General features: G+C 33.5%; 4 protein-coding genes and 1 non-coding gene across 5 annotated transcripts; 2 read left to right on the top strand and 3 right to left on the bottom strand.

Annotated features, from left to right (window-relative positions):
* Positions 1 to 827: 827 nt before the first annotated feature.
* On the top strand, positions 828 to 951 carry LOC133799186 (small nucleolar RNA snoR111). The gene has a single exon (XR_009876380.1). It is a non-coding gene; the product is annotated as a small nucleolar RNA snoR111 (small nucleolar RNA).
* A 194-nt stretch (positions 952 to 1,145) lies between these two features.
* LOC133794850 (probable tyrosine-protein phosphatase DSP4) lies at positions 1,146 to 2,747 on the bottom strand. Its single transcript, XM_062232276.1, has 5 exons — positions 2,190 to 2,747; positions 1,987 to 2,080; positions 1,685 to 1,742; positions 1,544 to 1,587; positions 1,146 to 1,463 (listed from the first exon to the last, which is right to left on the bottom strand). The coding sequence occupies exons 1-5, from the start codon at positions 2,408 to 2,410 to the stop codon at positions 1,260 to 1,262; spliced, it is 621 nt and encodes a 206-aa protein (XP_062088260.1). The 5' UTR covers positions 2,411 to 2,747; the 3' UTR covers positions 1,146 to 1,259.
* Positions 2,748 to 2,970: 223 nt separating this feature from the next.
* LOC133794849 (E3 ubiquitin-protein ligase COP1-like) lies at positions 2,971 to 8,807 on the bottom strand. The gene is made up of 13 exons (XM_062232275.1): positions 8,210 to 8,807; positions 7,830 to 7,907; positions 7,476 to 7,631; positions 6,881 to 7,237; positions 6,523 to 6,680; positions 6,349 to 6,414; positions 5,886 to 5,964; positions 5,267 to 5,422; positions 5,034 to 5,132; positions 4,108 to 4,212; positions 3,636 to 3,815; positions 3,415 to 3,525; positions 2,971 to 3,325 (listed from the first exon to the last, which is right to left on the bottom strand). The coding sequence occupies exons 1-13, from the start codon at positions 8,525 to 8,527 to the stop codon at positions 3,155 to 3,157; spliced, it is 2,034 nt and encodes a 677-aa protein (XP_062088259.1). The 5' UTR covers positions 8,528 to 8,807; the 3' UTR covers positions 2,971 to 3,154.
* Positions 8,808 to 16,086: 7,279 nt separating this feature from the next.
* On the bottom strand, positions 16,087 to 20,141 carry LOC133794848 (ubiquinol oxidase 4, chloroplastic/chromoplastic). Its single transcript, XM_062232274.1, has 9 exons — positions 19,725 to 20,141; positions 19,134 to 19,329; positions 18,905 to 18,998; positions 18,382 to 18,497; positions 17,924 to 18,032; positions 17,429 to 17,497; positions 16,925 to 16,996; positions 16,796 to 16,843; positions 16,087 to 16,448 (listed from the first exon to the last, which is right to left on the bottom strand). The coding sequence occupies exons 1-9, from the start codon at positions 19,883 to 19,885 to the stop codon at positions 16,237 to 16,239; spliced, it is 1,077 nt and encodes a 358-aa protein (XP_062088258.1). The 5' UTR covers positions 19,886 to 20,141; the 3' UTR covers positions 16,087 to 16,236.
* Positions 20,142 to 21,237: 1,096 nt separating this feature from the next.
* LOC133794846 (uncharacterized) lies at positions 21,238 to 24,911 on the top strand. The gene is made up of 4 exons (XM_062232273.1): positions 21,238 to 21,809; positions 23,611 to 24,060; positions 24,155 to 24,482; positions 24,606 to 24,911. Exons 1-4 carry the CDS (start codon positions 21,423 to 21,425, stop codon positions 24,740 to 24,742), a joined length of 1,302 nt encoding a protein of 433 aa, XP_062088257.1. The 5' UTR covers positions 21,238 to 21,422; the 3' UTR covers positions 24,743 to 24,911.
* Positions 24,912 to 26,223: the final 1,312 nt, after the last annotated feature.

Raw genomic sequence — 26,223 nt, 5'->3', positions numbered from 1 at the left:
ATTGAGTTGAGAGAAATAACTATGGCATTGTTACAATGGAAAATCTGTGTAGATTGGACTCAGAGACACCATCGTCGGAGAAGAGAAAGAATGGCTATTTTGTCTCCAAAAATAAAAACAGGTGGCAACCTAATGAAAAGCCATGCAGCGCCAGGAATTCTCCTATAATATTTGATATTTGTATAAATTTAAATATGAATGTTGTGCAAGAGTTTAAAATTTCATGTTTAAAAATTTCAAATATTAAAAACGAGTATTTGAAGCCAACTCTAATGTGTAAATAAGATAATAATTGTTCGAATTGAGCTCAATGGGAACGGACGTTTTTTATTATTTTTTTCAGCTTAAAAAGAAGTGAAGAAAAAAAATTATATTTGAATTGAAACCATATTAATGGTATTCTAGGGCAGCAGTAATTGGGCCTATCTTATTGAAACCTTGAAAAAGAAATATGGGCCTTTGATGGCTGTTAGCCCACGGAGAATGTTGCTTTCCATAGATTTCTGGAATACACACCTAGTATAGCCCTATAAAGTTCCCAAAAAAGGGATAATCTGTTAAGTAAAGGAAGTGGCTATTGAACTAGGGCACCAAGCCAGCAACTGAATATGTCTATAAATACCCCTAGTTGCAATTGCATATCGGAGCAGTTTCTCTCCAAAGTATCTTCATCTGGTTCGCCTTTTTCTTTATATTATTTTCCTATCAGCTCTAGTTATTAGGGTTGGGTTAGGTTGGGTTATCATTTTGTTGTAACATTGATTTTTGTTTCATGATTATTTTCTAATTTTTATCGAAAGGATTTAGCCAAAACGCCTCTGTTTTATAAATTTAAGCGGAGACTCTTTATGTGTCTTTGTTTGGAAGAACATGGAGGTATAGCAAATAGGCCGAGATATCGTTTCAGTCGTCATTTATTGGATTGACGATTTGATTGTTGCTCGTCCATATTTATACATAATTTCTTATTCTTTCCTTATAACTAATTTTGTTACTGTGTTTTTTTGCTATTGAATCTTGTTTTTAGAGATATTTTGATGTGTTTTAACAAGTTGGGGATTTTTTTTTCCATTAATATCATACTATTTACGATTTGAGGTGATTTGATTGTTGATCGTCTTAACAAGAAATTTGAAAGGACAAAGTTAAAAAAATTCCACGTATAAAGAAGTGCCAAAATAACTCTACTGATGAACAAGCAAACACAACATACTCATAGCACACCCCATATTTTGTAAGATAAGTTCTCTTTCTATCAACTATTTTTCTACTTCTGTTTTTCTCCTTGAACACGAAAATGCGTATGTCAACTGGTTTAGGCTAGAGATATCAAACATTTCTATGAACCTCTGATCTGAAAGTCTCGCTTTTGCTGCAGCAAATCTCTGGTACTCGTCGAAAATGGATGAAAGACACCATTTTTGCAATCTTCTTAAGCAGCCCACGAGGCAGCCCGTTCGGTGCTGCAATTTGCAATTATATTAATGAACAATTGAAGTAAGGAAAGAAAGAGTGAAACCTAATATAGGTGAAAGGGGTTTACCTTCCCCCGTTTGCAATGAATTAGAACCGGGTGATTCCTCATATCTAGTAATGAAAGACAATAGTGGTTAAACGAACTAGAAAAAATCGGCAAGCAAGAATGCTAATACTATGATGATATGGTTAAAAGTGTTAATTATACCAAGAACTACTTTCAAAGCTTCTCGAATTGTTTCCTCCGGAATGTTTACAAAAGGCTCCTGTGGGCAGTATATTATATATTATCAATGTCTAAAACAGAACTATTTCTACATGCACATCTATATCCCCTGGTAAAAACGAATATCTACACATTCATTGATTTTGCAGGATTTTATATCGGTAAAAAATCCATCTTTTTTATAGATTTGAAGTCAAATAATCTAACACGCATATAGACCAAATGAACTTGGCTTAATTATTTCCGAAACTGTTTTGAGAATCGAGTAAAAGCAGTAGCAAAACCTGGCAGCCTTCGATTGCGAACTGGCAAAGCTTAATCCCATTTGCCTTGACAAACTCATTGTTGGCTTCCGGATAGGGTTCCGGGCACAAGTATCTAACACCCAAATCAAGGAGAGAAATAGAGGGAGAACGTTTCGGTGGGATCAGAAAGAAAAGTTATGGAACAATTTTCATAGCCGAAGAGCAGAGCAAGTTCCACTTACACAATTGATCGAATCCCTAGGGATTGCAAAAGGCTGAAATTGGCAGAGCCAGGAAATCCAGACCTGAAGACACCACAATCGACCATGGAGAAATTCAGAGGTGGCACAAACAGCTCCTCCTCTTCTTTGTGATTGTCATCTCCGCTCGCCCGAGCCTTACCGGACGATGTCGAGAGATTGGTCTTCGCGTGAATTTCTCCGTCCAGATTTTCGATCTTCATGGCTATTTTCGCGCCAAATTTTCGGAAAAGATAAGGAACAGGTTGGAAAAGGGAAAATTGGATTTTTGCGTGTTATTTGGTTTTGCTGGTGTCAGACAGATGGGATTCTGAGGATCAATCAATCTATAGTAAATATCTATACCCTACTCACTCGTCTATTCACACTGACATCCAAGATGAAATGTTGAGAAGATCTTTGGTTGGATGATTACGCAGAGTATGACTCTCATCCTTTAGCTTTTTTATTTAGAAATTATTTTATTTTTATTTTTATGCTTTAAAATTGATTGCTTACCTGCCTTTGCTTAGAAACTTAAAGTTAGATATGGACATTTAATAGACTCCATTTTCTCGGGGTCCAAATTAAAAATAAATAAATAAATAAATTATATAAATCCAAATGTGAACAACTGTTTGGAGGTGTATACCAGTCCATGTTGGAATCACGAGCAGAGGTGTTGGTTGGTCCTCTGTTTAGTTTTTTTAGTGTAATTACTTTTAAAAATCCCTTATTGAGTGAGGATAATACGAGTCGTGGATAGTTTTGACGAAAAGAAAAAGAAGATAATTCTAACCAATTATAATTTGAAATAAAAATACTTACACATGCCATTGAATTATAATCGTCACAACACAACACAATCACACAAAAATAAAACCCCGTTCTTCTTCTCTTTCTTACACATGCCATTGAATCGGTAATCGTCATAAAATTTCACTTTATAATAGTTTTGTTCTGTTCAGTCAGGAAGCAAGCACTAGAACTTTAATTGCTCCTCCACTATTTGCAGTTAACATTGTAGGGCTATCGCTCTTCCAACAGACGGCACTAATAAAATATGACCCTGCATCATCTTCATTGTCATTTGATTCTGAAGAACTGAATTTGTGGCAAGCCATGGGTTTAGATATTGCCTGCAACCGACAATTAGTAGTCAAATTATATAATTAATAATGTTGGATCAGAAATACCAAGACTAAGCAATTTGTATAATTATAGTCACCTTGTGATAAACGAAGATTTCATTTGTCTCACTGCCACAAGCAATGTATTCTCTGTTCACTGTTAGACCAACGAAATTTTTTTCGTTCGTGTGGCCTCTATAAGTGCAAAGCTGTAAAAGTAAAAGTGAAATAACTGAAAACGTGACAAGAAAAAAGAAAAGAAGCAAAAGTGGTGAATTTGAAAAAAGAAAAATGCCAAGAAGATGGTATGGTAACTCACTGGCAAATTGTTCTTCACATCCCACAAGCGCAATGTGCTGTCAGTTGATGCTGAAGCAAGTTCATTGTTTGACAAGAATTTCACATATGAAACAGCTTTGGTATGTCCGCTAAAGACATGCAATGGCTGGCTTATATTTCTCAAGTCGTAGTAGTGTGTTTGATGATCCGCAGAACCCACCTGCAAAATTGTGAGAAAGTAAACTGCAAATAAGCAATTAAAATGTTCCAAGTTGATCCAACACCAACAGCTTTCATTTGAATCAGTTTTCCAAGTTCGAACACTTGGTGGAAAGAAATATTAAAGTATCAAACGGCAGATTCTGAGAACATGACCAACAGCAGCACCGAAATCTCTTAGTTGAAATATCAGTGCAACGATAGGGAATGAATGAAGTATCAACACTGCCAAAATATATATACATTTATTGAGAAAACTTAAATTGGTCATTAAGAAATAAACAGAGACGTACAGCTACGTGGAAGCTGGATCCAGGATTATACTTGACAGAACAAATGTTTGCTTTCATGTCAATGTTAAGAACACTTGATTCTTGATTCGTGCACCAAATTTTCACCTGTTCAACATATCAAATGCATGTTAAGAACATTTTGATTTCTTAATTTGGTACATTTTTTCTCAAATTTTGGCAGATTATATTGTTTTGGGTCCCTACACTTTTCTTTCCCAGCCCTTTCTTTTAGTATCTCTCTCTTTTTTTTTTCTCTTACCAAACACACTTAAAGGTATCTTTACTATTCTTTCCTGTTCTGTTCTACTCTACCAAACATAGCCTAAAGGATGTAAAAAGAACATGCCACCAAAAAAGTTTCCCTAAATTAAGGGCTTATTTTGGCTAATGGGGATAGGGTAACACTAAATTTCTCGAAATTAAAGAAGAAAAAAAGAACTGTTCATTCTTATAGATCTCATACCTTAAGCAATGATGAAAAACTAGATAACATCAGCAAAAAAAATATAAGCCAATGTAAGATTTTACCCGTTCATCTAATAATAAGTTTTTTCAAATAATTACGTCAACTGACAATTTCTCATTTATGGAAAGATACTTGCAACATATGCTTGCAATTAGTAAGATATCATCCAACATATGCTTGGTATGTTTATAATTACATGCTAAGATACTCAACCTCTATCCTAGTATGAATATTGTTTAGACAATATAATACAACTAATACTTTTGACTCCCTAAAATTCATTTGGTATTGATGTTTTGCTAGATCTTTTTATAAAAATGGGCTACTGATATTTCCATCGTTGCCAATAACTCTTTAATTTTTCGGTGGCCTTCTCTCTTCAACTAGCTCATAATTCAGACACAATTCACTAATTAAAAGGCATGGGGAATACATAAACACCTACTCTAGTTCTAGGTACCTTACAGTCGTCGCTGCCGGATACAAGCATTGAGGGTTCAGAAAGTGAAAAATCGACACTCCAAGCTCGCTTTTCATGCTCCTCATACTCCATCACACTCTGCAAGGAGAAAGACTACAGTTAAAGGAAAGGACTGAGAATATTTGATTGGTCGCAGCGAATTGTGACAGCATAAGTGAGTGCAAAAATAAGTGAACATGGATACATGGGAAGAAATGGGAAGAGAGTAACACCTGGCGAGTAGCTACATCCCAAACAGTTACTATTCCTTCATAGTCACTGCTTGCAATTTGGCTTTTTGTGTGCTTATTCCAGCTCAAGCAACTAAGTTTACATCGCGTGGGCATATCAACAATAGGATAATGGATATCATTTGGTTCATTGACCACCTGAAAAATATCAATGGAAGTTTTTAACGAGTCAAAAAGCTAAAACAAACAAGACGCAATCATTACAACTTAACCTAAGAAGTGATGGAACAAATAGTAAATGATAATCAATTTCATAAATTTCCTCCACATTACGATATTAATGACCAAAACACTCATGAATTTTAGAAGTAGCATTTGTCCTCGGGTATTAGGTCTTTGTTACAAAAGTAGCCATATCAATACCTAAATAAATATGATATGTGTTTATGTTTTACTTTTTATGATAAAGAGATTTCAATTCTTATCGAATGAATATGGACTTTAAGTGTCATTTGGTATGGGTAATCTTAACATAAGAATATTCCTTAGAACTTACTACATGATTCATAAGCACAATCAAACACAGATTCACTTTCACATATTGCAGGACAATCGCATTTTCCTCTTTAACCATATATGCATAATAACGTTTGCCACTTACCGAGGAAAATTCGAAAACTTTGATGCGCCGTGAAACTCCAGCTGTGGCAAACAATTCATCATCTTGATTAAATTCTATACTGCAACAAACACGATGTTGATAATTGTCAATATTCATTCTTTGATTAAAGAAAAATTACCCAATGTCATAATACACTTTTTCATTTATGGTCAGTCATCCTTTGTAAGAAATATAATAAACCAAATAATTAAAGAATACCATAAAGATCGCCTACTTTTATTGAGAAATTGATACATGTCTGTGAACAGAAGATAAGTTATAAAGGTTAGTACGTGATAGCTGTAGAACACAGACTGTAGTGGTAATATCAATTTTCTAAAGACTCAAATAAGCGATGCACCGTGTACAAAATTTCTGGAATAGAAGTTTAACTACTTGAGACATTGAGCAATGCATGTTAACTAATCTGAAGAATGATGAAAGAAAGAGAGTTTCAAATCACCTGGACACGATATTAGCAGCGTGAAAAAGATCACCATGCCTCAATTCCGCAATAACTCTCAGTCGACTAATGCATGCAACCGAAAGGTATAAGTTACAGTCGTTGATTATATTTTGACTAAGAATACAAAAATAAGAAGGTGATGAATGAGGCCTATCTTATGGAAGCCTATACCTGTATCGCGTAAAGGTAGACAGCACAGATTGAAAATCTTCAAGACCTGCACTATAACCTTCTTTTCTCATCAAATTTGGGTTCCTTTCTTCCACTTTAGGCGGGTGTTCAATCGAATTTCGTCGCTTTTGCAAGTAACACTCTTGTAAGCTATCGAACTGTAGCAACATACACCATTTTAAAATACAAATAAAAGAACCAACTTAGTAAACGTGAAAGTTAATTCACATGCCTACTCATACCAAATGCAGGTTAATCCACGCAAACGAGCAGGTAACCATGCTGCTAAAATATATGACTATAGTTATGAAATTGCATGGCTAAGTTAGAAGAAATGAAACAACTCAAGACAGCAAACCTGTGAATAGATATCCCTTTTTCTCGCTAGAACCAGTCCTGACGCAGTAACAGACTGCAACCCAGCTTCGTTAGAAGCATCCTTCCTGTGGAGTCCATGGCAGTTCGCTTCAGCATTTACGTCAGGTTTTTTGCTCTGTGACTGGCCAGAACTAATTAGAGCTTGAGCAGCATTAGCACTATAGTTGATGCCATTGCCATGCTTGTCAATTAAGGACGGCGATGCTTTTTCTGAAATAGTTTCGTCCATGAGCATTCTCATTCTTCCAGAGAATCTCTCCTTTTCCCTATATAGATCAATTCTACGCCTCTCTACAGCATATATGTCTTCCTTAATGTAATGGAGATCAGAGTGTATCTATTAAAAACAAACATATAGAAAAAGATTACCCTTTTACTCTCCAAACTTAAGAACATTAACTAAAACAGAAAAAGGGAAGAAAAAAAATCCCTTCCCTTTCAAACAGTCATTCAGACCTACTCGGTGGCCGGTGTGCAAGAGAAAAGCACCATGCAGTAACCTTATATTGATTAACCAAAAGTGGACTAGAGAATACAAGACATGACCAGAACATGGACACAGATTCAATAAGGACCTGATTGAGTTGTTCAAGCTTTTGTTTCCTCAAGCAATGTAAGAAACTGAGCATAATATGCATGTTAGTCTCAGCTTCTTCTTGCTCCATTTTTTTCTTCTTATCCGTAAGGAGAGAAATAAGGCCATCTAGGTCTTTAATTGACACCTCAAGACCCTGACTACGAATCATCAGAAAAAAGTTGGTCAGTTACAGAAATGAAATCAACAAGAATAAAAAACAGAGATGTGAGAAACATGTGCAAAATTCAGTGACTAAAGTAGAGCTCGAAGAATGATTAACATGGGAGGGAATAAATGTGGTGAAGCATAATCAAGTACATTCTTTGACTGAATTTCCAATTGGACGACTGACCTGTTGTAATGCGTGATGAAAATGTTCTAATGGAGATGCCGTCTTTCCCAATCGAGAAGCTGAAGTCTTCTTCACACACTGTAATCAAATCAGAATAATTAATTATAGCATAGTGTAATATAGCAGCAGCCATTGACGATGTCAAAGTATTGCAAGGGGGTATAATCTAAATCAAAGTACGATAACATTAAACAAAAGCTACTACTTTCTGATATTTAATCCTAAGCTTTCAAAAGAACCAAGCAAAGCATAGTGGCATACAATAGTACAATGGTAGTCAGATCAAATACAGAATATTACGCTGACTCGCCATAATGATCCGCAAAGGCGTAAACAACATAATGTTAAACGAAACAGAGCATTAGAAAACGAAAACAAACCTTGTCGACCAAGAAATTGGGGAAAATATGCCTAGTGGTAAGGAAGTGACCGCAAGAAGGACAATCGCTCTTATGGCTGAGGTGAGTTACGAGGCACATATAACAAAAACTATGGCCACAAGCAGTGAGAAATGCGTCTTTTATGATCTGCATGCAAATAGGGCAGAGTAAGTCCTTGTCCGCATCTTCCATGGACACATCCTCCTCCATCTCCTCCGCCGGCCGCGGCATCATCGGCGGTGGTGATGCGGCAGAGGATTCCGGTATGGGCTCGCCTTTCACGATGGGCACTAAAGCCCCCACTGAGTTCCCTCTCATTCTACGCTTTCTCTCTCTCTAAGAATAGATTTTGGTTTTCTGTTTCCCTGTCTCTCTCTAAAATGGGCTTTACGTGGTCCGTACGCCTAAGAGAAAGAGGTGAGCTTCATATCTGGAGCTGGAAGATATTTTGATCTGTGGAAGAAGGGGTAGGCGTCCTCACAAAAAGAGAAAGAATCACAAAAGAAAAGAAAAGAAGCAAAGAGAATACAGTGTCTGTACACAGAACGATAGAGAATAGAGAAAGGCGAGAGATATTTTTGTGAGGAAGAAAACGGCCCACGTTACGCGGGCAATTTTGATTTATAATCCATTTTTTTAATGTAATTTATAATCCATTTAATATTTTTAATCGGCACGCATTTAATACGATGTCCTTGTACTTACTTATTCCAATTTATTTGTTTATTTTAGCGTTTTTTAATGTTGATGATGCCGTCTGAGCTGGGTGATATAGACTTTATTTATTTATCTCGTAACTGAATTTAAACAAAAATAAATAAAGTGTAATTGGTGAAAAATGATTTTTTATTTTAAATTATTTTGTATTCTACAATAATTTTGATAATTTTTTAGTTTTGAAAAAAATTATCAAATTTAAAATAAAGTGCAAAATGTCTCCAAAAAAAATAAATCTTGTCACTAAAAGACCCATAAATAAATATAATATTTACTGGGCATAATAATTCTTTTTAAAAAATTACCGGATTTTGTATTTATATTTATTTCCTTGATCTTTCTTTCTTTTCATTCTACTACAAAATGACTCGCATTATATTTCGATCAACTACTACTCTAATTTAATTATCACATATTTTTGGTAGGAAAGCAATTAACTTAAGACCAACGTTTAGAGACACAATACAAAAGCGTACAATTCATGCAAAAAAAAAAAAAAACTATCATTTATCTAATTGGACAGATATTTCATTCGAGTTTTCAAGAACCTAACTTAACTTTGATTAATATGATTTTTAATTTACTTTAGTAAAGACAGCCACGCTTAATGTACAGTAAAATGTTGAAAGAAATAAGATTTTTTTTAGCTCTCGATACGAAACTTACAGTATGAAAAAGAAAAATGACCCGGCTGATGTCATAAAATGATATTTTATCCGTGCACTGTAGATATTATTATACAGTAAGAAAGAGGAATAATAACCATCACACAAAAATATAAAAAAAAAAAAAACCAAAACATTATCAGACAAATTTTATTATTATTATTATCATCTAGTAGTCTTTTTCTTTCTTCTTCTCTTTTTAATTTCACACAAAATAAGGAATTAGTAATTGTACATAATAAGCTAGAGCCATTTGATTCATTTCGCACGTAGTTATAAGTTTTAACTAACTCGATCGAACAAAAAAAAAAAAACTTTTCACATCATATATTTAACTTTACACGTCTGTTTCGATGGAACAAAGTGACGGTGGCTTACGTGGATGGTAGGTGTTGAAGATATATATGAATATATATTGATATTTTCTTTTAATAAAAATATCAAAATGTTGTCTCCAATTGCTCATAATAACGATGTGTAGGAAAAAAGTGTGTGTTTTTCATTGGACCCTATGAGGAGGGCCCTTTATTTTCTCATCTTCAGGTTCAGCCATGGAAATGGAATGGTCTGGGTAAGGTGGAGTTGAGGACCCAACCAAAAATAAAATGCATGGCAAGTAGTCATAATGCCATTGTCTCGTGAGGTGGGTCAAGCCTTTGATCGATCGTTACCACTAGCTATATCCTCATCTCATGTTTCGCGAGTGATCGGACCAGAACCTTTATTTCCTGAAATCGACCAAGAAAAAAATGAAGATCAAGGCTTATACATATTTAATCAAATAATTTGTACAGATTCAACTGTTCACAAAAGACAAATTATCAAAAGCATTATTTTATTTTATGATACGCATTTAGTTAGTCATATGACTAATATCACAAACTATCATGTTATTAAATATCATTCAATCAAATCTGTGATTTTCTTTCATTCCAAATAATAATAATAATAATAAATGAATAAAATCTTTGATTTTCTTGAATTTGAAATGGCTAATCGAGTCAATCATTATGAATTTTTCCAAGCTCCATTTTTTTTAATAACTTTGTTCTAATTTCCCATATTACAAATTTTATTCGTGAGATCGAATTAAAATATTCACATTTTTTCTTTAAGGTAGATACTCACCAACAAAAATGGTGATACGCTGGACATCTCTTAATTTTGAGCTACGTACATTATTAAAGAGGATAGCAAGTAAAGGATGGTATGAGTTGTAGGTTATTGGAATTTGCCTAGTTTTTAGAATCCATGGTGATTTCAATTCATTTTTATCTATGATGTAAAGTGTTAGGAGTGGAGTTCCTTCTTCACATCAAAAATGAGAATTCAATATTATTTCTACTCATTTTTATCAGGAATATACTGAAAAATATTTGTAATGTAATGTTAGACACAATATTAATACAAGTATGAGGTACTAATAACAATTTAATATCATGTAATTTATTTGTATTAGTTAGTGTGTCCTGCTCTATGAATCTCAAAATAATAATTTTTGTTTTTCTTTGCTTAGGCAAGAAATCTTCATCCCATTAAAAATGAGGTTGCCAAAATACTACAGTGACAATTTTATTCTACATTAGATTTATAGATGTTTATTTTGCAGTGCATTCCATAAACAAATATTTTTGTTGGGTATTCCAATTATCGAAATTTCTTTCTTTTTTTTTATGTATGTAATTATTTTATTTGATTTAATTGATGATTTGAATAAATATTCTTTTGCATCGATTTATTCAATATACAATATAAATTCATAAATATTTGAAAATGTAAAATAAAAACGATAACTTATATTAAAATGTTTAACAATGGAAAAGGAGTGATTTGAAATATTAACACGGTGATAAAAATAACAAAAAAAATTGTTTAACAAACACGTGATACCCACAAATTTAATTTAATAGTATAGTATTTATCCTATTTTCATTTTTGTACATGTGAGTTGTCTCCTAACCTATATAAAGGACATTTTGGTATAACTTTTTGCTGCTCTTTAAAAAAAATTATGCAATAAAATTGTTTGGTATATAAATAGAAACAATTTATTACAAAATTTATACAATAAAAGTATTTTTTTTATCTATATTTACTTATTTATTATATACATTACTCAAAATAAAAATATATAAAATTAATTAATATGATAATAAATCTTCTTTATTTTTGTAATTTTATATTAACAAATCATTCTAATTTTAGAATTAATTATAAATTATAATATTATTTTTGCATCTTACAATATTTTTTAAAATTTCATGCTTCAGTACAAAAAAAAAAAAGTAAAAAAGTTTAAGGTAGAAAGTGAAAGTTTTACGTGTAATGATATTATAAACTGAACTGAATATGTTATTGTGATCATTATAATTATATTTTTAGCCAGATTAACTATTTATAATGTGTATAGATAATTACATAAGTGTATATATATACACAATTACACAACTTGAATCATGTAGTTTATCAATCATTCTTATACAACTTTATAATTTATCAAATATTTTATAAGTTATCGACTTCAGCCTTCATATATACTTTTGCTGCTGATTGTAATGCAAACAATAGTTGTACCAAACTGATCCATTATGCTGGTAGTATTTGTTTTCCCAAATTTCTGTTCATCATTCTATATGAATTAGAAATATTATTAATTTTCAATAAAACGATGCAAACATCGTGAACACTCAACGCCCACAAATTTACACAGTTTGAAACAGTAGATCTAATTTATTTTAATGAAAGATAATAAAGATATGAGATAAGGGAATTTGAGTATTTATGCATAGGGTAGGTTTATATATCCAAAAAAATATTATCATTCTTAAATAATACTACAATTTGCTTGGTTTCCAAAAATATTATTTTTATTTTTTAGCCTCCATCTCTCTTCTCTTTTTCCTCGGTCATCCTTTGATTATTTGGAGAGTCATGACAGCTACCATAAAACTATCATCACCCTACCAAATTTCTTTGAAAAAACGTCCCCAACTTTGGCATCCTTCTCTATTTTTTTCTTCTCTCTTTCTTGTTCTCTCTTAAAGTATTCATGAAGACTAAAATAAAATGTCTCATGATAGTTTTTGATGATATAAAATTTAATCTCACTAAAAGTTCAATTAAGACACTAATTTAAGCATTTCGAATAGATTTTTTGGTTTTTTGTGTATTTTTTAGATCTAAAATGTAAAAATTGTTAGAATGTGGAATATGAGTTTAGAAGTAGAATATGGTGTATGGTAAGAAGCATGAGTTTCATCTCAAAACCAATTGTTAATAAGTGAGTAACTCATTCTCTTATAAATTGTTGAATATATCCACACACTTTCCATGTGGGATGTTTTTCTCTAACATCCTCCCTCAAGATGGTGGCTATTTTCTGCTCACCAATCTTGGATAGCTCAGTCGTAAGTGACTTTTTGGCTCACTATTCCTGAATCACAATTTTGACAGTTAGAATCCCGTGATCTGCAGGGGGAAAGACGGGGTAAAAGATGTGCAATCTCACATTGCCTAGGGAAGGTCAAGTGTGATGCTTCTAAGATTGTGTAGGTTTGGGACTACACAATTAAAGACGGCTTAAATGGATTGATGGGTACTACCTATGCCAACAAGATGCATCTTCTTTTCGGTAGCCCATCACTTAAGAACTCAAAAGTTAAGCGTGCTTGACCTAGAGTAATATCATGATGGGTGACCTCCTGGGAAGTTTTCCCAGGAAGCGTGCAAGTGATGACAAAGCACCCTGGAAAGACTCATGTTGGTTTGTAGGGTCGGTCGTTATGCCAAGAAGCAGTCATAGTGATGTGGGGCGTTACAAATGGCATCAGAGTCTTGACCTAACCGGAAGTGTGGCCGGCGGGGACGTCAGACCCCTAGGAGGTGATTGTGATAGTTAGGATCCTGTGATCCGAATGGGGGAAAGACCGGGTAAAATCTAGGGCTGAGCATCAGTCGGTTTGGGCAGTTTTTTCATATTATTAAATTTAGAATTCGATTTTCGGTCCGGATTGGTGTGATCTAAAAACTGACCGTTTTGTTGAAATTCATTTTTTAAATTTTTTTTCCATAATTTGTTAAGGAAGTTTTGGTTAAAAAAAGCTAAAAAAATTGGATTGTTGGAATCAATTTTTGTGCTTTTTTAAAACATAAATACATAGAACATAGTTACATCCACAACTTTAAAAGTTTGAAAACATAATTAAAAGTTCATAAGCATAACATAACCTACATATAATTATAATTTCGATCGATTTCGATTCAAACCGATCGGTCCACACAGATTTTTCAAACCGACCGAACAGTGGCGGTTTACGCCGTTAACGATTTTTTCAATGTTCGGTTTAATTGGTTTTGGTTTTTTCGGTGTTCGGAAGGTCGGTGTACTCGATGTTTTCGATTTTTCGAATTTTATGCTAAGCCCTAGTAAAATTTGTGCAATCCCACATCGCCTCGGGAAGGTTGACCTAGAGTAATCTCATGATGGGTGACATCATGGGAAGTTTTCCTAGGAAGCGTACGAGTGAGGACAAAGCACGCTGGAAAGACTCGTGTTGGTTTGCAGGGTCAGTCGTCATTCCAGGAAGCAGCCATAGTGATGTGAGGCGTAACAACAATGGTTCTTTTTGGCTATCTTTTTGGACCGGTTTTGGATTTAGATCGTGTTTACTTGTTAGAGTTTGGTTTTGGCTCATGATACCATGTTAGAATGTGGAATATGAGTTTATAAATATGGGTTCCATCTCAAAATCAATTGGTGATGAGTGGAATAACTCATGCTCTTATAAATTTTTTAATATATCCACACACTTTCCATGTAGGGTGTTTTTCTTTAATAAAAATTTGCAGAAAACTCGATATACCTCGATGGGCCCTTAAAAATCATGATTTTCATGAAAAAAATCATCTGTCTCGACACACCTCGATGTCACATCGACACACCTCGATGTCACATCGACACACCTCGATGCAATTCATAAAAAGTGCATAACTTTTCACTTGGTGTCCGTTTAAGGTGATTTTTTTTAATTTGGGTATTTTTTTTGTAATCTACACGTCAGAAATGTGTACACACACATTTGAGAAGTTGAAATCTTGAAAACATACCAAACTTTGAAAATATAAGGGTATTGTTTTGAACTTTGGGGTGTTTTAAAGCTTTCAACTTTCTGAATGTGTGTGTACACATCTTAGATGTGTAGATCACAAAAAAATACTCAAATTTTTAAAAAAATACCTCAAACGGACACGTGAGTGAAAAGTTGTGCACTTTCTATGAATTGCATCGAGGTGTGTCGAAGCATGTCGAGGTGGAGTTAAGACATATGGTTTTTTTTTTCATGAAAATCATGATTTTTATGATATACATCGATAAACCTCGATGTGTCTCGATGCCTAACTCGATGGACCCTTAAAAATCATGATTTTCATTGGGAAAAAAAATCATCTGTCTCAATGTCACTCGATGCAATTCATAGAAAAGTGCATAACTTTTCACTCGGGTGTCCCTTTAAATTTGAGTATTTTTATTTAATTTGGGTATTTTTTTAAGATCTACACATCTAAGATGTGTACACACACATTTGGGAAGTTAAAAGCTTGAAAACACCCCCAAAGTTCAAAACAACACCCCTATATTTTCAAGCTTTCAACTTCTCAAATGTGTGTATACACATCTCAGACATGTAGAACACAAAAAAATACCCAAATTCCAAAAAAAAAAAATACCTCAAATGGACACTCAAGTGAAAAGTTATGCATTTTCTATGAATTACATCGAGGTGTGTTGAGGCATGTCGAGGTGGCAACGAGATGTGTCGAGGCAAATGATTTTTTTCATAAAAATCATGATTTTTAAGGGCCTATCAAGCTGGGCATCGAGGTGTATCGAGGTATACCGAGTTTTTTCTATAAAATTTTATGTTTCAAATCTAAAAAATTGTGAAAAAAATTGTAAAAAAAACCATGCACAGATCTATTCAAAATGCATAAATTAATATCTTAATTGAATTTTTAATGGGTTTAAGTTTTATATCATCAAAAACTATAACGTTATATTTTATTTTAGTCTCTATGGATGTTTTAAGAGAGAAGAGAAAAAGAGAAGAGTATGTCAAAGTTGGGAACGCTTTTCAAAGAAATTTGATGGTGGTGATAACCTTGCGGTGACTGTCACAACTTTCCAAATAATTAAAGGGTAACCCGAGAAAAGAGAGATAAAGACTTAAAATAATAAAAAGAATATTTTTAGAAACCAAACAAATAATAGTATTATTTTATAATAGGAATAAATAATAATATTTTTTTTATATATAAATATACACTATGCATAAATACCCAAAATTCCCGTTTAGAATCGTTAACTAGGAAGGGAATGATAAAATATGATTTTGCATCATTTAAAAGCTCAAGATTTTTTTTTCTTTTTCCCGACATCTAGGACATTTGAAATACCTCGATTTTTTTCTTTTTTTCCAAAGCTTATTTAGATCAATGTAAATATTAATATGAAGTTCCTCATTTTTCCAATAGTTCAATATATATAAAAATTGAGAAACTATACACATATATTGATCTGTACTGTTTATCTTTTCACTATATTTCACGGTTCTAGCTACTTTGTAATAAATTCTCCCATGCATACAATTAAATTTGCTTTGTTGAGACAGATTTTTTTATACAATCTACAACACCTTCACAATCTGCTTGAGGTAGTACACAAATAGCTTCATCTTTGAATTCGCCTTCTGGGTATGAATGAGGGGACCGGAGGTTACCATGAGTTTGGCAGGCCTTCATGGTCTTGCAATGTTCAGCTTCATCATCTCTTATGTTGAGAAAGACATCATAAAGGTTCTCTGGAAAATGGAGAAGAATTGAAGAGAGATAAGTTAAGCAGCATAAGTTTATTGTTAGAAATATGGTAAACTGAGGATGCCACTGGAAATCATGTTATTAAAACTATATTAATCGCAGTAGTTGATGAAGCCCATGGCCAATTATTTTTTAGCTGTTATGCCGAAAAACTGGCAAGACAAATATGAAACTTGATAGACCAAAACAAATTTATTGATTACATCATCAATATATTATATACTGACGGATGGGGGAGGGATAGAGGAACCAATAGCCTAGCCTAAGAACACGAAAGATCAAAATAAACTTATAAATATGCTTCCACAAGTTCAAGAGTTTGCAAACTTACCTATAGTTGGCCTCCGAGAATTTGGGGGCCTAGAAGTTTGAAATTCATCTGGATAAAATGAGGAAGCCAGTGTTAGACATAGGAATGTCCACAAGATAAGATAACCAATAGATAAAATAAGAAACTTACCAAATAAATACAAATCGTCTCCAGTGTAGTATTTTACAGCAATCTCGGATGCAGGCAACTTTTTCAACTCATCTACAACAGGAAACAGAACACATAATTGAAGTTACAGTATAAGGTAATAGGTAGCACATTTTACAGCCAAAAAGTTGATGGAGATCACTCCTCAAACACTAAACAAAGTTACACCATATAGATGTATCCTAACCAAAACTAGGATAAGGTCACTTTTTTACACCTAAAATGCAATCACGTCATTGAATATGATTGATCTGCTGTCCCAATGGCATCCAGAGGAGATGGGTAAAACAAGTCAAAACAATATCATTATTCACACAAATCATACTATTAGGTGGTATATAAGGTAATTTCAAATTCTAAAATATGTATAAATGGGGAATTATAATCATGACATATGTAAGTTTCTGTGCTTTATCCTTCATGAAAATTTATGTGGAAGTTCAACGGGGTACAGAACTAATGGTTGAAAAGAAATCCCACTCATACCTCCTTGAGCCTTGATGAATTTGTCATAGGTTGAATATGCATGGCTCTCTACGCATTCGGAAAAGTGATCTGTAATAATGATGAAACCTATACATTAGACAAATAATCTAAACATCCAGCCCATAACCCAACAAACTACTAAAGCTCTCAGACATTCTTAAGGAGCAATCTTAAGAGAATGCAAGAACTGGAATGTTAAAAAAAATTAAGCCCAAATTAATCTATAAAGATGCAACCAATACAGCTGTACTAGTTTGCAATATTCTCTCTTCACATACTTCTCAGTTTATAATAAGTCAGGATTGGAAAAACAATTAAGTCACAGTTTTTATTGGATAGCATGTATACATTCTTCATCAAAATGATTTTATATTTTATTTTCAATTAATTTGATTTGAAAATAACAGGCAGTTCTCACATAAGATAATCAAACTAACTAATTGTCAAGAGACAAAATGTATAACAGAGGTAGTGAAAACATATGCTCATACTTACATGCCATTCTTGGGCTTACTATATACATAAAGACAATCATAAAATAGTAAAAAACCGCAATGTGTTGAGCAAGAAAGCGATCAAACCACAAAGAATTTCCCCCCAGTTCCTGCAATTTGGTGAACAAGGAATTGCAATATTACGTACAATAAATAATACTGCATAAAAAGAGCTTCATCATGTGTAAAAATACTCCTTATTCTCACTAACTTTCTCCTGCTTTATGTGGAAGGAATATCAAACCTTCATTAATAATGTAGCAAAAAATGTATGAAACACTAAAGTTAAATTCATGCCCCAAAATCGGAAGTAAAAAAAAAGTTAATGATTTCGGGAGAAAATTTATTTGTTTGTATCTACATGAGAGAAAAACCTTGCAGGAGAAATTGTCTAATTGTGATTGAAAACCTAAAGAAGTATGCAATATCAATATTGCTAGAATCTAAGGAAGATATTACCTCCATGATAAGTAAGTGGTGCATCTCATTCCAGCTCTCAGCAAAATGCACTTTCAAATAATCTGCTCTTCTCCACCAACCAAAGGTCTCATACAAGTGTAGAACAGACATAAAAGCTGCCACAATTTACGAGTCAGAACTAACAATCACAATTTATCGTAGTAAAAAATCCAGCTGCACAATATAGTTGTTTTACCATTGCAACCAAGAACAAATTAGGAGACAGATCAAATATAATAAACGAAAATAACTGGTGAGAAAGAACATTCTAAATCCCTATCATATTTAGTTCTAAGGAGTGCGTTTCAGATAATTAGACGCCTTATCATGTGCATTATAAGAAACACTGCATTTGTTTAATAAGCTAGGATGACCATACATATATACTGCTGCAACAAACTATGAATCACCGCCATACCTTGGCTTCCCTAGTTGCACGCAAAAAACTATACTGTTTCGTCTAAAAGTAGATTCAATGTTAAAGAACTGAAGAATGGAATACAAAGCAAACTTTAGAACTCACCAAAGTAAGGGACTCTGGCAATAGTTTCTAGAACGTAGAACCTGGCATAATTTCTGTCATGATACAAGGTGTCGAGTATCTTTATCACCGAGTCCTGGAATGATCATTAAAAGAAGAACAAAACTACATAACATAGTAACAAGATAGAGGCAAGTAGCTTCTTTGTTAACCCAAAAACCATTACAAACTAATTTATAAGACAATAAAGTCCAAGGGCACAAATATCTACCGTTAGCAATACGTTAACGGATTGCTCAAACTTGATGACCCAACTTTCCAAAGTACTGGAAGATGGGCTCTCTGATGGTTCTCCACTGCTTCCTTTCACTTCATCCTGGGATGAAGTTTTGGTCTGAAAGGACTCCTCCACTCCCACTTTGTCCTCATTATCTTGCAAAAGGTTAGCGTGGACTCTATATAACTTCCTACACAAGATAAAGTACAACTCAAAAAACCACAGTTAAGTCCCAATTAAAAGACCCAAAAGATAAACTTGTATGCTCATAGCTTTACTACAAAGCTGAAACAGCAACCCCATTTCTCAATCACCACCTTTCTATTCTAGATAGTAGGTAGCCGTAACATTATTAGAACACAAGAGAAAACATCTCAAACTCAATACAAAAACTTGATAAACCCTCAGCTCAGACTGGCTTTTTGATATTTCCCTAAGTCTCCTATCACAATAGAGGCAATCCAATGAAATATCTTTCCAGATGATAAATTTGCATAAAACTTTCTAAAAGAAAATTTACTATTCCTAAACGACAGAAACAAACACAAAACGGCAATCAAAATGGGAAAAACTGTCAATACGTACCTAGAAAGACATGGAGGAGCAGAGCGAGAATTGTAACCAATAGGGCAGAAGGAGTAGGAAGAAAAAGCGGAATTGAAACTATAGTTCTTTAGTTTCGAAGATGAAAAAGAAGAGCGCGAGGCCGAGATAGGAAAGACTGGAGAAGACAAAGGGGCCGCCATTATCGACTGCGAAGCTGTAAAATACGATTCAACTCAAGAAATGAAAACAAAGAGAAGAGAATCAACAAAGACCGCCATATATCAACTTCAAGCACGGCGAAGACAAAGAAGACTGAAGACGTGTCGAAATTACATTTGGGTTTGACAAGAAAATTGGTATGAATAAGATTTTATTTGCAGGATTCGATCCAAAAAAAAAAAAAGATTTTATTTACAGGCAATCTCATTGTCGTTTTGTTAGTCTGCCTGTATTCAGCGGATATTCTTTTCCCTTTTCCGTGTCCACCTTTCTGCCCACTGGTTTTTCGGATGCCAAGCATTAATGGGCCGGAGATTCTAAATAGGCATAGACCAAGTACTCGTGGTATCGTTTTGGGCTTGACATTATGCCTTTGTCACCAGCCCAATATTAGCTGAATAGGTCCGTCTCTCTAGCCCAATACCAGAAGTTATACTACATGTACACATCCTTTTTACATAAAAAAAACAAATGCAAACGTATTAATAAATATGATATGTTTTTAATCATATATAAAAATAATATGTATGATTCAAAACAAAAATCACATCAATTTGTGTATAAAAAAATATATGTACGTGACATTCGTGACATTAATATAAACCAATTAAGTAAGTAGTAAATGGAGTGACCTCAGTTTCTCAATCGGATTCATATATTTTTAAGAGAAAATATTAAAAATAAAAAGAAGATAGTCCCAACTTGGAACTTGGAGTTTGCAATCGTTTTAATCAGTGTTTGACGAATGTTAGATATCTATCAACCTCGTGCACTTTATACGTGTCCGTGGTCTTCAGCCTATCCCCTGTTGATGTCTTACACGTATGTTTGATTGTCCATCATCCCTAATCAGAGTTATCTTTTTAAAGTTGATATTATTTGTTCCCCCCTTGTTTAGCTTAACATGACAATCCCTAAAAAATAATTAATTAGTTAGGTCAAGTTTAATTTGGCTTTATTTATTTTTCAATAAATAAATCCTAACATTACAAGTTGCATCAAAATATTAAAATCAACAAAACTTTACGTACATTAATTACTATATTGGCTTGGCTGGTACCCTAGTTTCTCAACTTGGTATTCTAATATGTTCTGTGGGACATTTTTACAAAAAATATATATTATATTTTATGTGGGAGATAGTGATTTAGACTTATAAACACACTAATCGGGGCAAAATCTGAAACAATTCAAACAAATTTGATACGTGGCGCAAATCAGGCGGTGATGTTTTACGTGGGCCCCGCAGTTCTGCGTGTCAACCAGATTGTCGAACCTTATTTTTCTCAACTTTTATTTATATATATAGACAATTTAGACATATATTTTGACTCTCTCTCTCTCACCGTCACACATTACCGTATTTGTTAAGAAATATTAAATAAAAAAATCTTCCTCAATACATTTAGGCCTCTGTACCAAATAATTCGATCGAGCTCTGTGAAAGAGTCACTTCTTTTCTTATATGTATCCCCATCCGACACACTCAATTCTGACACAAGAAAAGCTTCCAAGACTATGGAAGATGAAAGACTAGGCCTGCTATACTCGAAGCCCAGCATCCATGGCGGGAAGGAATTGAAGAAGTTCGGATCATTCCTTAAATGGGTCTGCGTGGACCAGTCCAGTCTATGGCGGGCCGGGTTGTCCTGGTCCGTTTTTGTTGTCTTCGCCATTGGTGTACCTGTGGCGTCTCACTTCCTCCTCGCCTGTCCGACATGCGACGCCGACCATAGCCGGCCGTACCATGTGCCAGCGCAGATATCGCTCTCGCTATACGCAACGGTGTCGTTTTTTTGTCTGTCTCGTTGGGCTCGTAAGTATGGGCTGAGGAAGTTTCTCTTCATTGAAAAATTGTGCGAAACCAGCGAGAAGGTCCGCCAAAGGTATGAAGACTTTGTTCAGGTACGAATTAACAATACCCTCTTCGTAATTTTATTTTTTGATCAAGGAAAATGGTCACTTGATTTGGGAAAGCAGAAAATTTAATTTGGTTACATTAAAGGAGGTAATTAGATATAATAATAACGCGGAGAAAGTGTTGTGGATATTTATTAGAGATTGTTTTGTCTAAGTTCAGAGAGCAGAGAGAGACATCATAGCTAAATGTTGAGAATGAATGAGCAAAGCGTAGCAAGCTTCGCGTGAAAGCCTAAAGCCTGTCTTTCTTTTCTTGTCCACAAAAGAGTCTACTTTTTTGTGGTTAAAGCAATAACCAGTATCGAACACTTGTCACTTCCACCGCAGCCGCAACTAAATTATGTATAGACAATGGCAAAATTTGTTTTGTGACCTCGAGTATTTATTTTTCTTTTTACGTTATTTTTTCTTGAGTAAGACACTGGAAAGCTTACCACTTAACAATTACTAATCGATATTACTTGAACACATATTATTTATTTTCAATAAATAGTAAATTCTTTTTCACGGTTGCGGAACCAATCTAGAATTACTAAGCGTCATCATTACTGGTATAATTCATTAAGTTCAACATATTTGAATATGTAATATTGCTAGCCAATTATAGTGTGAGGATTGGATATCTTAAAATGTCAAATAACAATACTGTATAAAAGGGGCTAATTAATATAGGAGTGGTCAAGTAGTAAAAGATAACTAAAAATTAAAATAAAATAATAATTTATATATAATTAATTCTATATAAATTGTATATACTATATATAGGGGTGTATATATTCTATGATTTTGGGGGCCATGGCCACCTATTACATATGAGTAGTTCCCCCTATTTGTTGTATCTAATATGTGTTTAATATGTTTGTGTATTGACAAAAGTTGTAATTTTGGAAATATGGAAATATTTTTTGTAGTTATTTCTCTCATCACACATAATATTGTACATTAAAGCTAAGTGACGATGTCATAGTTAGTGAAGGATAAATTTAGGCTCATATTACATAATAATATGTTTTTCAGCCTAATAATTTTACTGTTTGTTTGGATACAAGAGTAATTTGTTTAAAATATTGTTTTGTACAGCTATTATTGATAATGTTTCAAATTAATATAATAAGTCAACATCTATGAGACTATGATTTATTAAAGATAATTTAGTCATTGTTTATCCATTACTTAAGAGTAATTTATCAATTCAGTGAGAGAGTCTTTAGATTTTAATATAGTCAAATTACAAGTTTTTTTTTTTAAAAAAAAAACGCAAGACTTTTCTTAAAATATATGTCTCTATATAAGAAGAAAGAATATAGTTAAACTACTATGTTTTTGTGTATCCCAAAGTTGACTTTGATTAGACATTCGGGGAGGATTGAACTACACATAAAATATAAATAAAGTGGATACAAAATCCACATAAAATATAACCTAACTACATATTTTTCCCAAAAGAATTAATTTTTTTATGACATTTTTTTCCTTGCTAACTTCAAATATCTATATTTATTGGGATAAAACTTTCGTAGAGATAATAAATCACTGAAAACTGAAGGTTGACAAAAATAGAATAGGTTGCAGAGAGGAGAGTGATGAACTTTTCAATAAAATACAAATTTTTTTTATGACACACTCTTGTTTACACTTGAAGAGCCACTGAGTTAAGGAGTTTTTTTTTTTTTTTTTTAATCATAGTTATTTACTTTTGCTACTGTACTAGTTGTACATATAAGCTATATCCATGTTTGGCATGTTGCATTTCAATAAATAAATAATCTTCTTGTTCTTTGTGAAGGAATCGTTGAAGTTTCTGGTAGCGATCATCCTTCTCTACTCTGCTGCCGAGTTTGCATACAAAATATGGTGGTACGTCTCAGGCGCCAAGGAAATCCCATATTTCGGCAACCTCATTCTTAGCGAGACACTTTTCTGCATGTTAGAGCTCTTTTCATGGCTATATCGAATCACATTAATCTTCCTTGTCTGCGTTCTCTTCCGGCTTATCTGCTATCTTCAAATACTACGACTAGAAGATTTTGCTCGAGTTTTTCAGAAGGAAACTGAAGTGGGTCTTATCCTAATCGAACACCTCAGCATCAGAAGAAATCTTCGGACCATTAGCCATAGATACAGACTCTTCATATTGTTCTCTCTCCTTTTAGTCACTTTAAGTCAACTCATTGCTCTGCTCATGGTAACCAAGTCAAGTTCTCATGTCAACATATATAAAGCTGGAGAACTTGCGGTAATGCCATATTTTATTTATTTAATTATTTAGCAAATAAAATACTAAATTTCTATCTAGTGATCTGATATTACATGTTTCTGTGTTGGCACAGATATGCTCTACAAGCATAGTCACGGGGCTTTACATATGCCTGCGTAGCGCGACTAAAGTAAGTCACAAGGCGCAGTCACTTACAGGGCTGGCTGCAAAGTGGCATGTATGTGCTACTGTAAACTCTTTTGATTCTTTGGACGAGGAGACTCCAACTGCGGCGATGACGATGACCCAACTTTCATCTGGTCAAGTTTTTCCTATTGGCTCCTCCGTGTATGAGTCGGACGATGAATCAGGGAGTGGAGATGACGATGATGGTTTGAACGACACCAAATTGGTGCCAATTTTCACTCACACCATATCATTTCATAAACGCCAATCTCTAGGTTAGTGTAATAAGAACAACAAAAGCTATTCAAAATATATGCATATATATATATATTTATAGCATCAGTGCCGATACTGTATTGTCTTATGCCAAAGTTGTTGATATGTCTGTTTTGTTGCAGTGACGTATTTGGAGAATAACAAAGCAGGAATCACAGTGTTTGGATTCATGCTGGACAGAACATGGCTTCACTCCATTTTTGGGATTCAACTTGCTCTTTTGCTTTGGTTGCTCAATAAGACCATTGGTATTTCGTAAATCTTTTAGTGGTATCCATATGTATAATTTCTATTATCAGTTTTAAAATATGTACTTCTGCCAAATGATCTTTCTTTCTCTCCCTTTGTTTTACTTGGCAATTTTGCAAATTTCTTATAGCCCTTAAATCTCATGAGATACAATAAGACAGTTATAATTTTAGTGTATATATGAACTTCTTCACCTCATTAAACCCCCAATATTTGATGTGGCGCAAAAAAAAAAGAACAATTCAAGGGGCCATAGAGACATGACAGTGCTGAATAATAAAACAAATTGAAGGCAAAAAACAGAGTAAAGCTGCTCATAAAACCCCAGTATTTGATTGAACGTTTGTTTGTTTTTTGGGAAATCCAGCAGCTTATTGATCTGATCTCGTTCAAAGGTCAAATACATGAGCAACGAAGTTCAGACAAGACGCCCTCTTTAATAGTAAAAACTCTTCTTTCTCTTTCCTTGTGCCAAAAAAAGAGTTCAGATTTGCCATGACAATTATTTAGTAAGAAACCTTGAGTTTGAACTACTTCATGATGAAAGACTTGAAGGGGCTTAAAAACTTCAATCGTTTAAAGTTGTGAAGGTAATAATAACTATTACCAGAGATAACTTAATCAAGAAAAAAACAAACAAAGACAGTCATGGATGTAAGGAAAGAGATGGAAGAAGAAGAAAAAGGCGACACAACCAAAAGTTCTTTTTCTTTTTTTTTTTTGCTAAAAACAAAATGCGTAGTATTGTTGTGTTTTTTTTTTTTTTTGAAAAGATGCATAGTTTTGTTTATAAGATGGAAAACTAATGAAGGGTTTCCTTCAAATAAGTTAAATAAAAGTGTAAATATCATTTTGGATACTACAGTTTTGCAAAAATTACCGATTAGACTCTATGTTTTGTTAAATAATAATTTGGACCATGTATTTTGCAAAATGAAACAAAAGAGTATCTTGAATAAGATTTTGGTCAAAAATTTTTTAATATGACCAAAATGCCTTCAGATTTTAAAGTAATCTAATTTAATAAATTAAAAATTGATATAAAATTTAAAAAAAAAAAAAATCATATATTGCTTAATTTAAATTTGGGTAAATACAATTTTGGACCCTGTGTTTTGCAAAACTTACCGATTGACCCTTGTGTTTTGTTAAATGAAAATTCGGACCCTGCGTTTTGCAAAATGGAACAAAAGAGTACTTTATACCTAATTTTGGTAAAAAAAAAATTCAATTATAAGATCAATCCTCAGGCTGCTAGTGATGCTATGGGTTCAAAGAAGCAATGAAAGTGATCGAAGAGCTGATAATGAAATATTATATTTGAATTTTTTTTTACCAAGATTGGGTATATGGTACCATTTTGTTTCATTTTGTAAAACACATGGTCCGAATTATCATTTAACAAAACAAATAGTCTGATTGGTAACTTTTGTAAAACACAGGGTCCAAAATGGTATTTATCCTTTAAATTTTAAAATAATTATAATAAAC

The sequence above is a fragment of the Humulus lupulus genome, chromosome 8 (assembly GCF_963169125.1).
Source record: "Humulus lupulus chromosome 8, drHumLupu1.1, whole genome shotgun sequence".
Classification (NCBI taxonomy): Eukaryota; Viridiplantae; Streptophyta; class Magnoliopsida; order Rosales; family Cannabaceae; genus Humulus; species Humulus lupulus.
The sequence above is the reverse complement of the archived record's forward strand: the minus strand, read 5'-3'. Positions and strand labels throughout refer to the sequence as shown.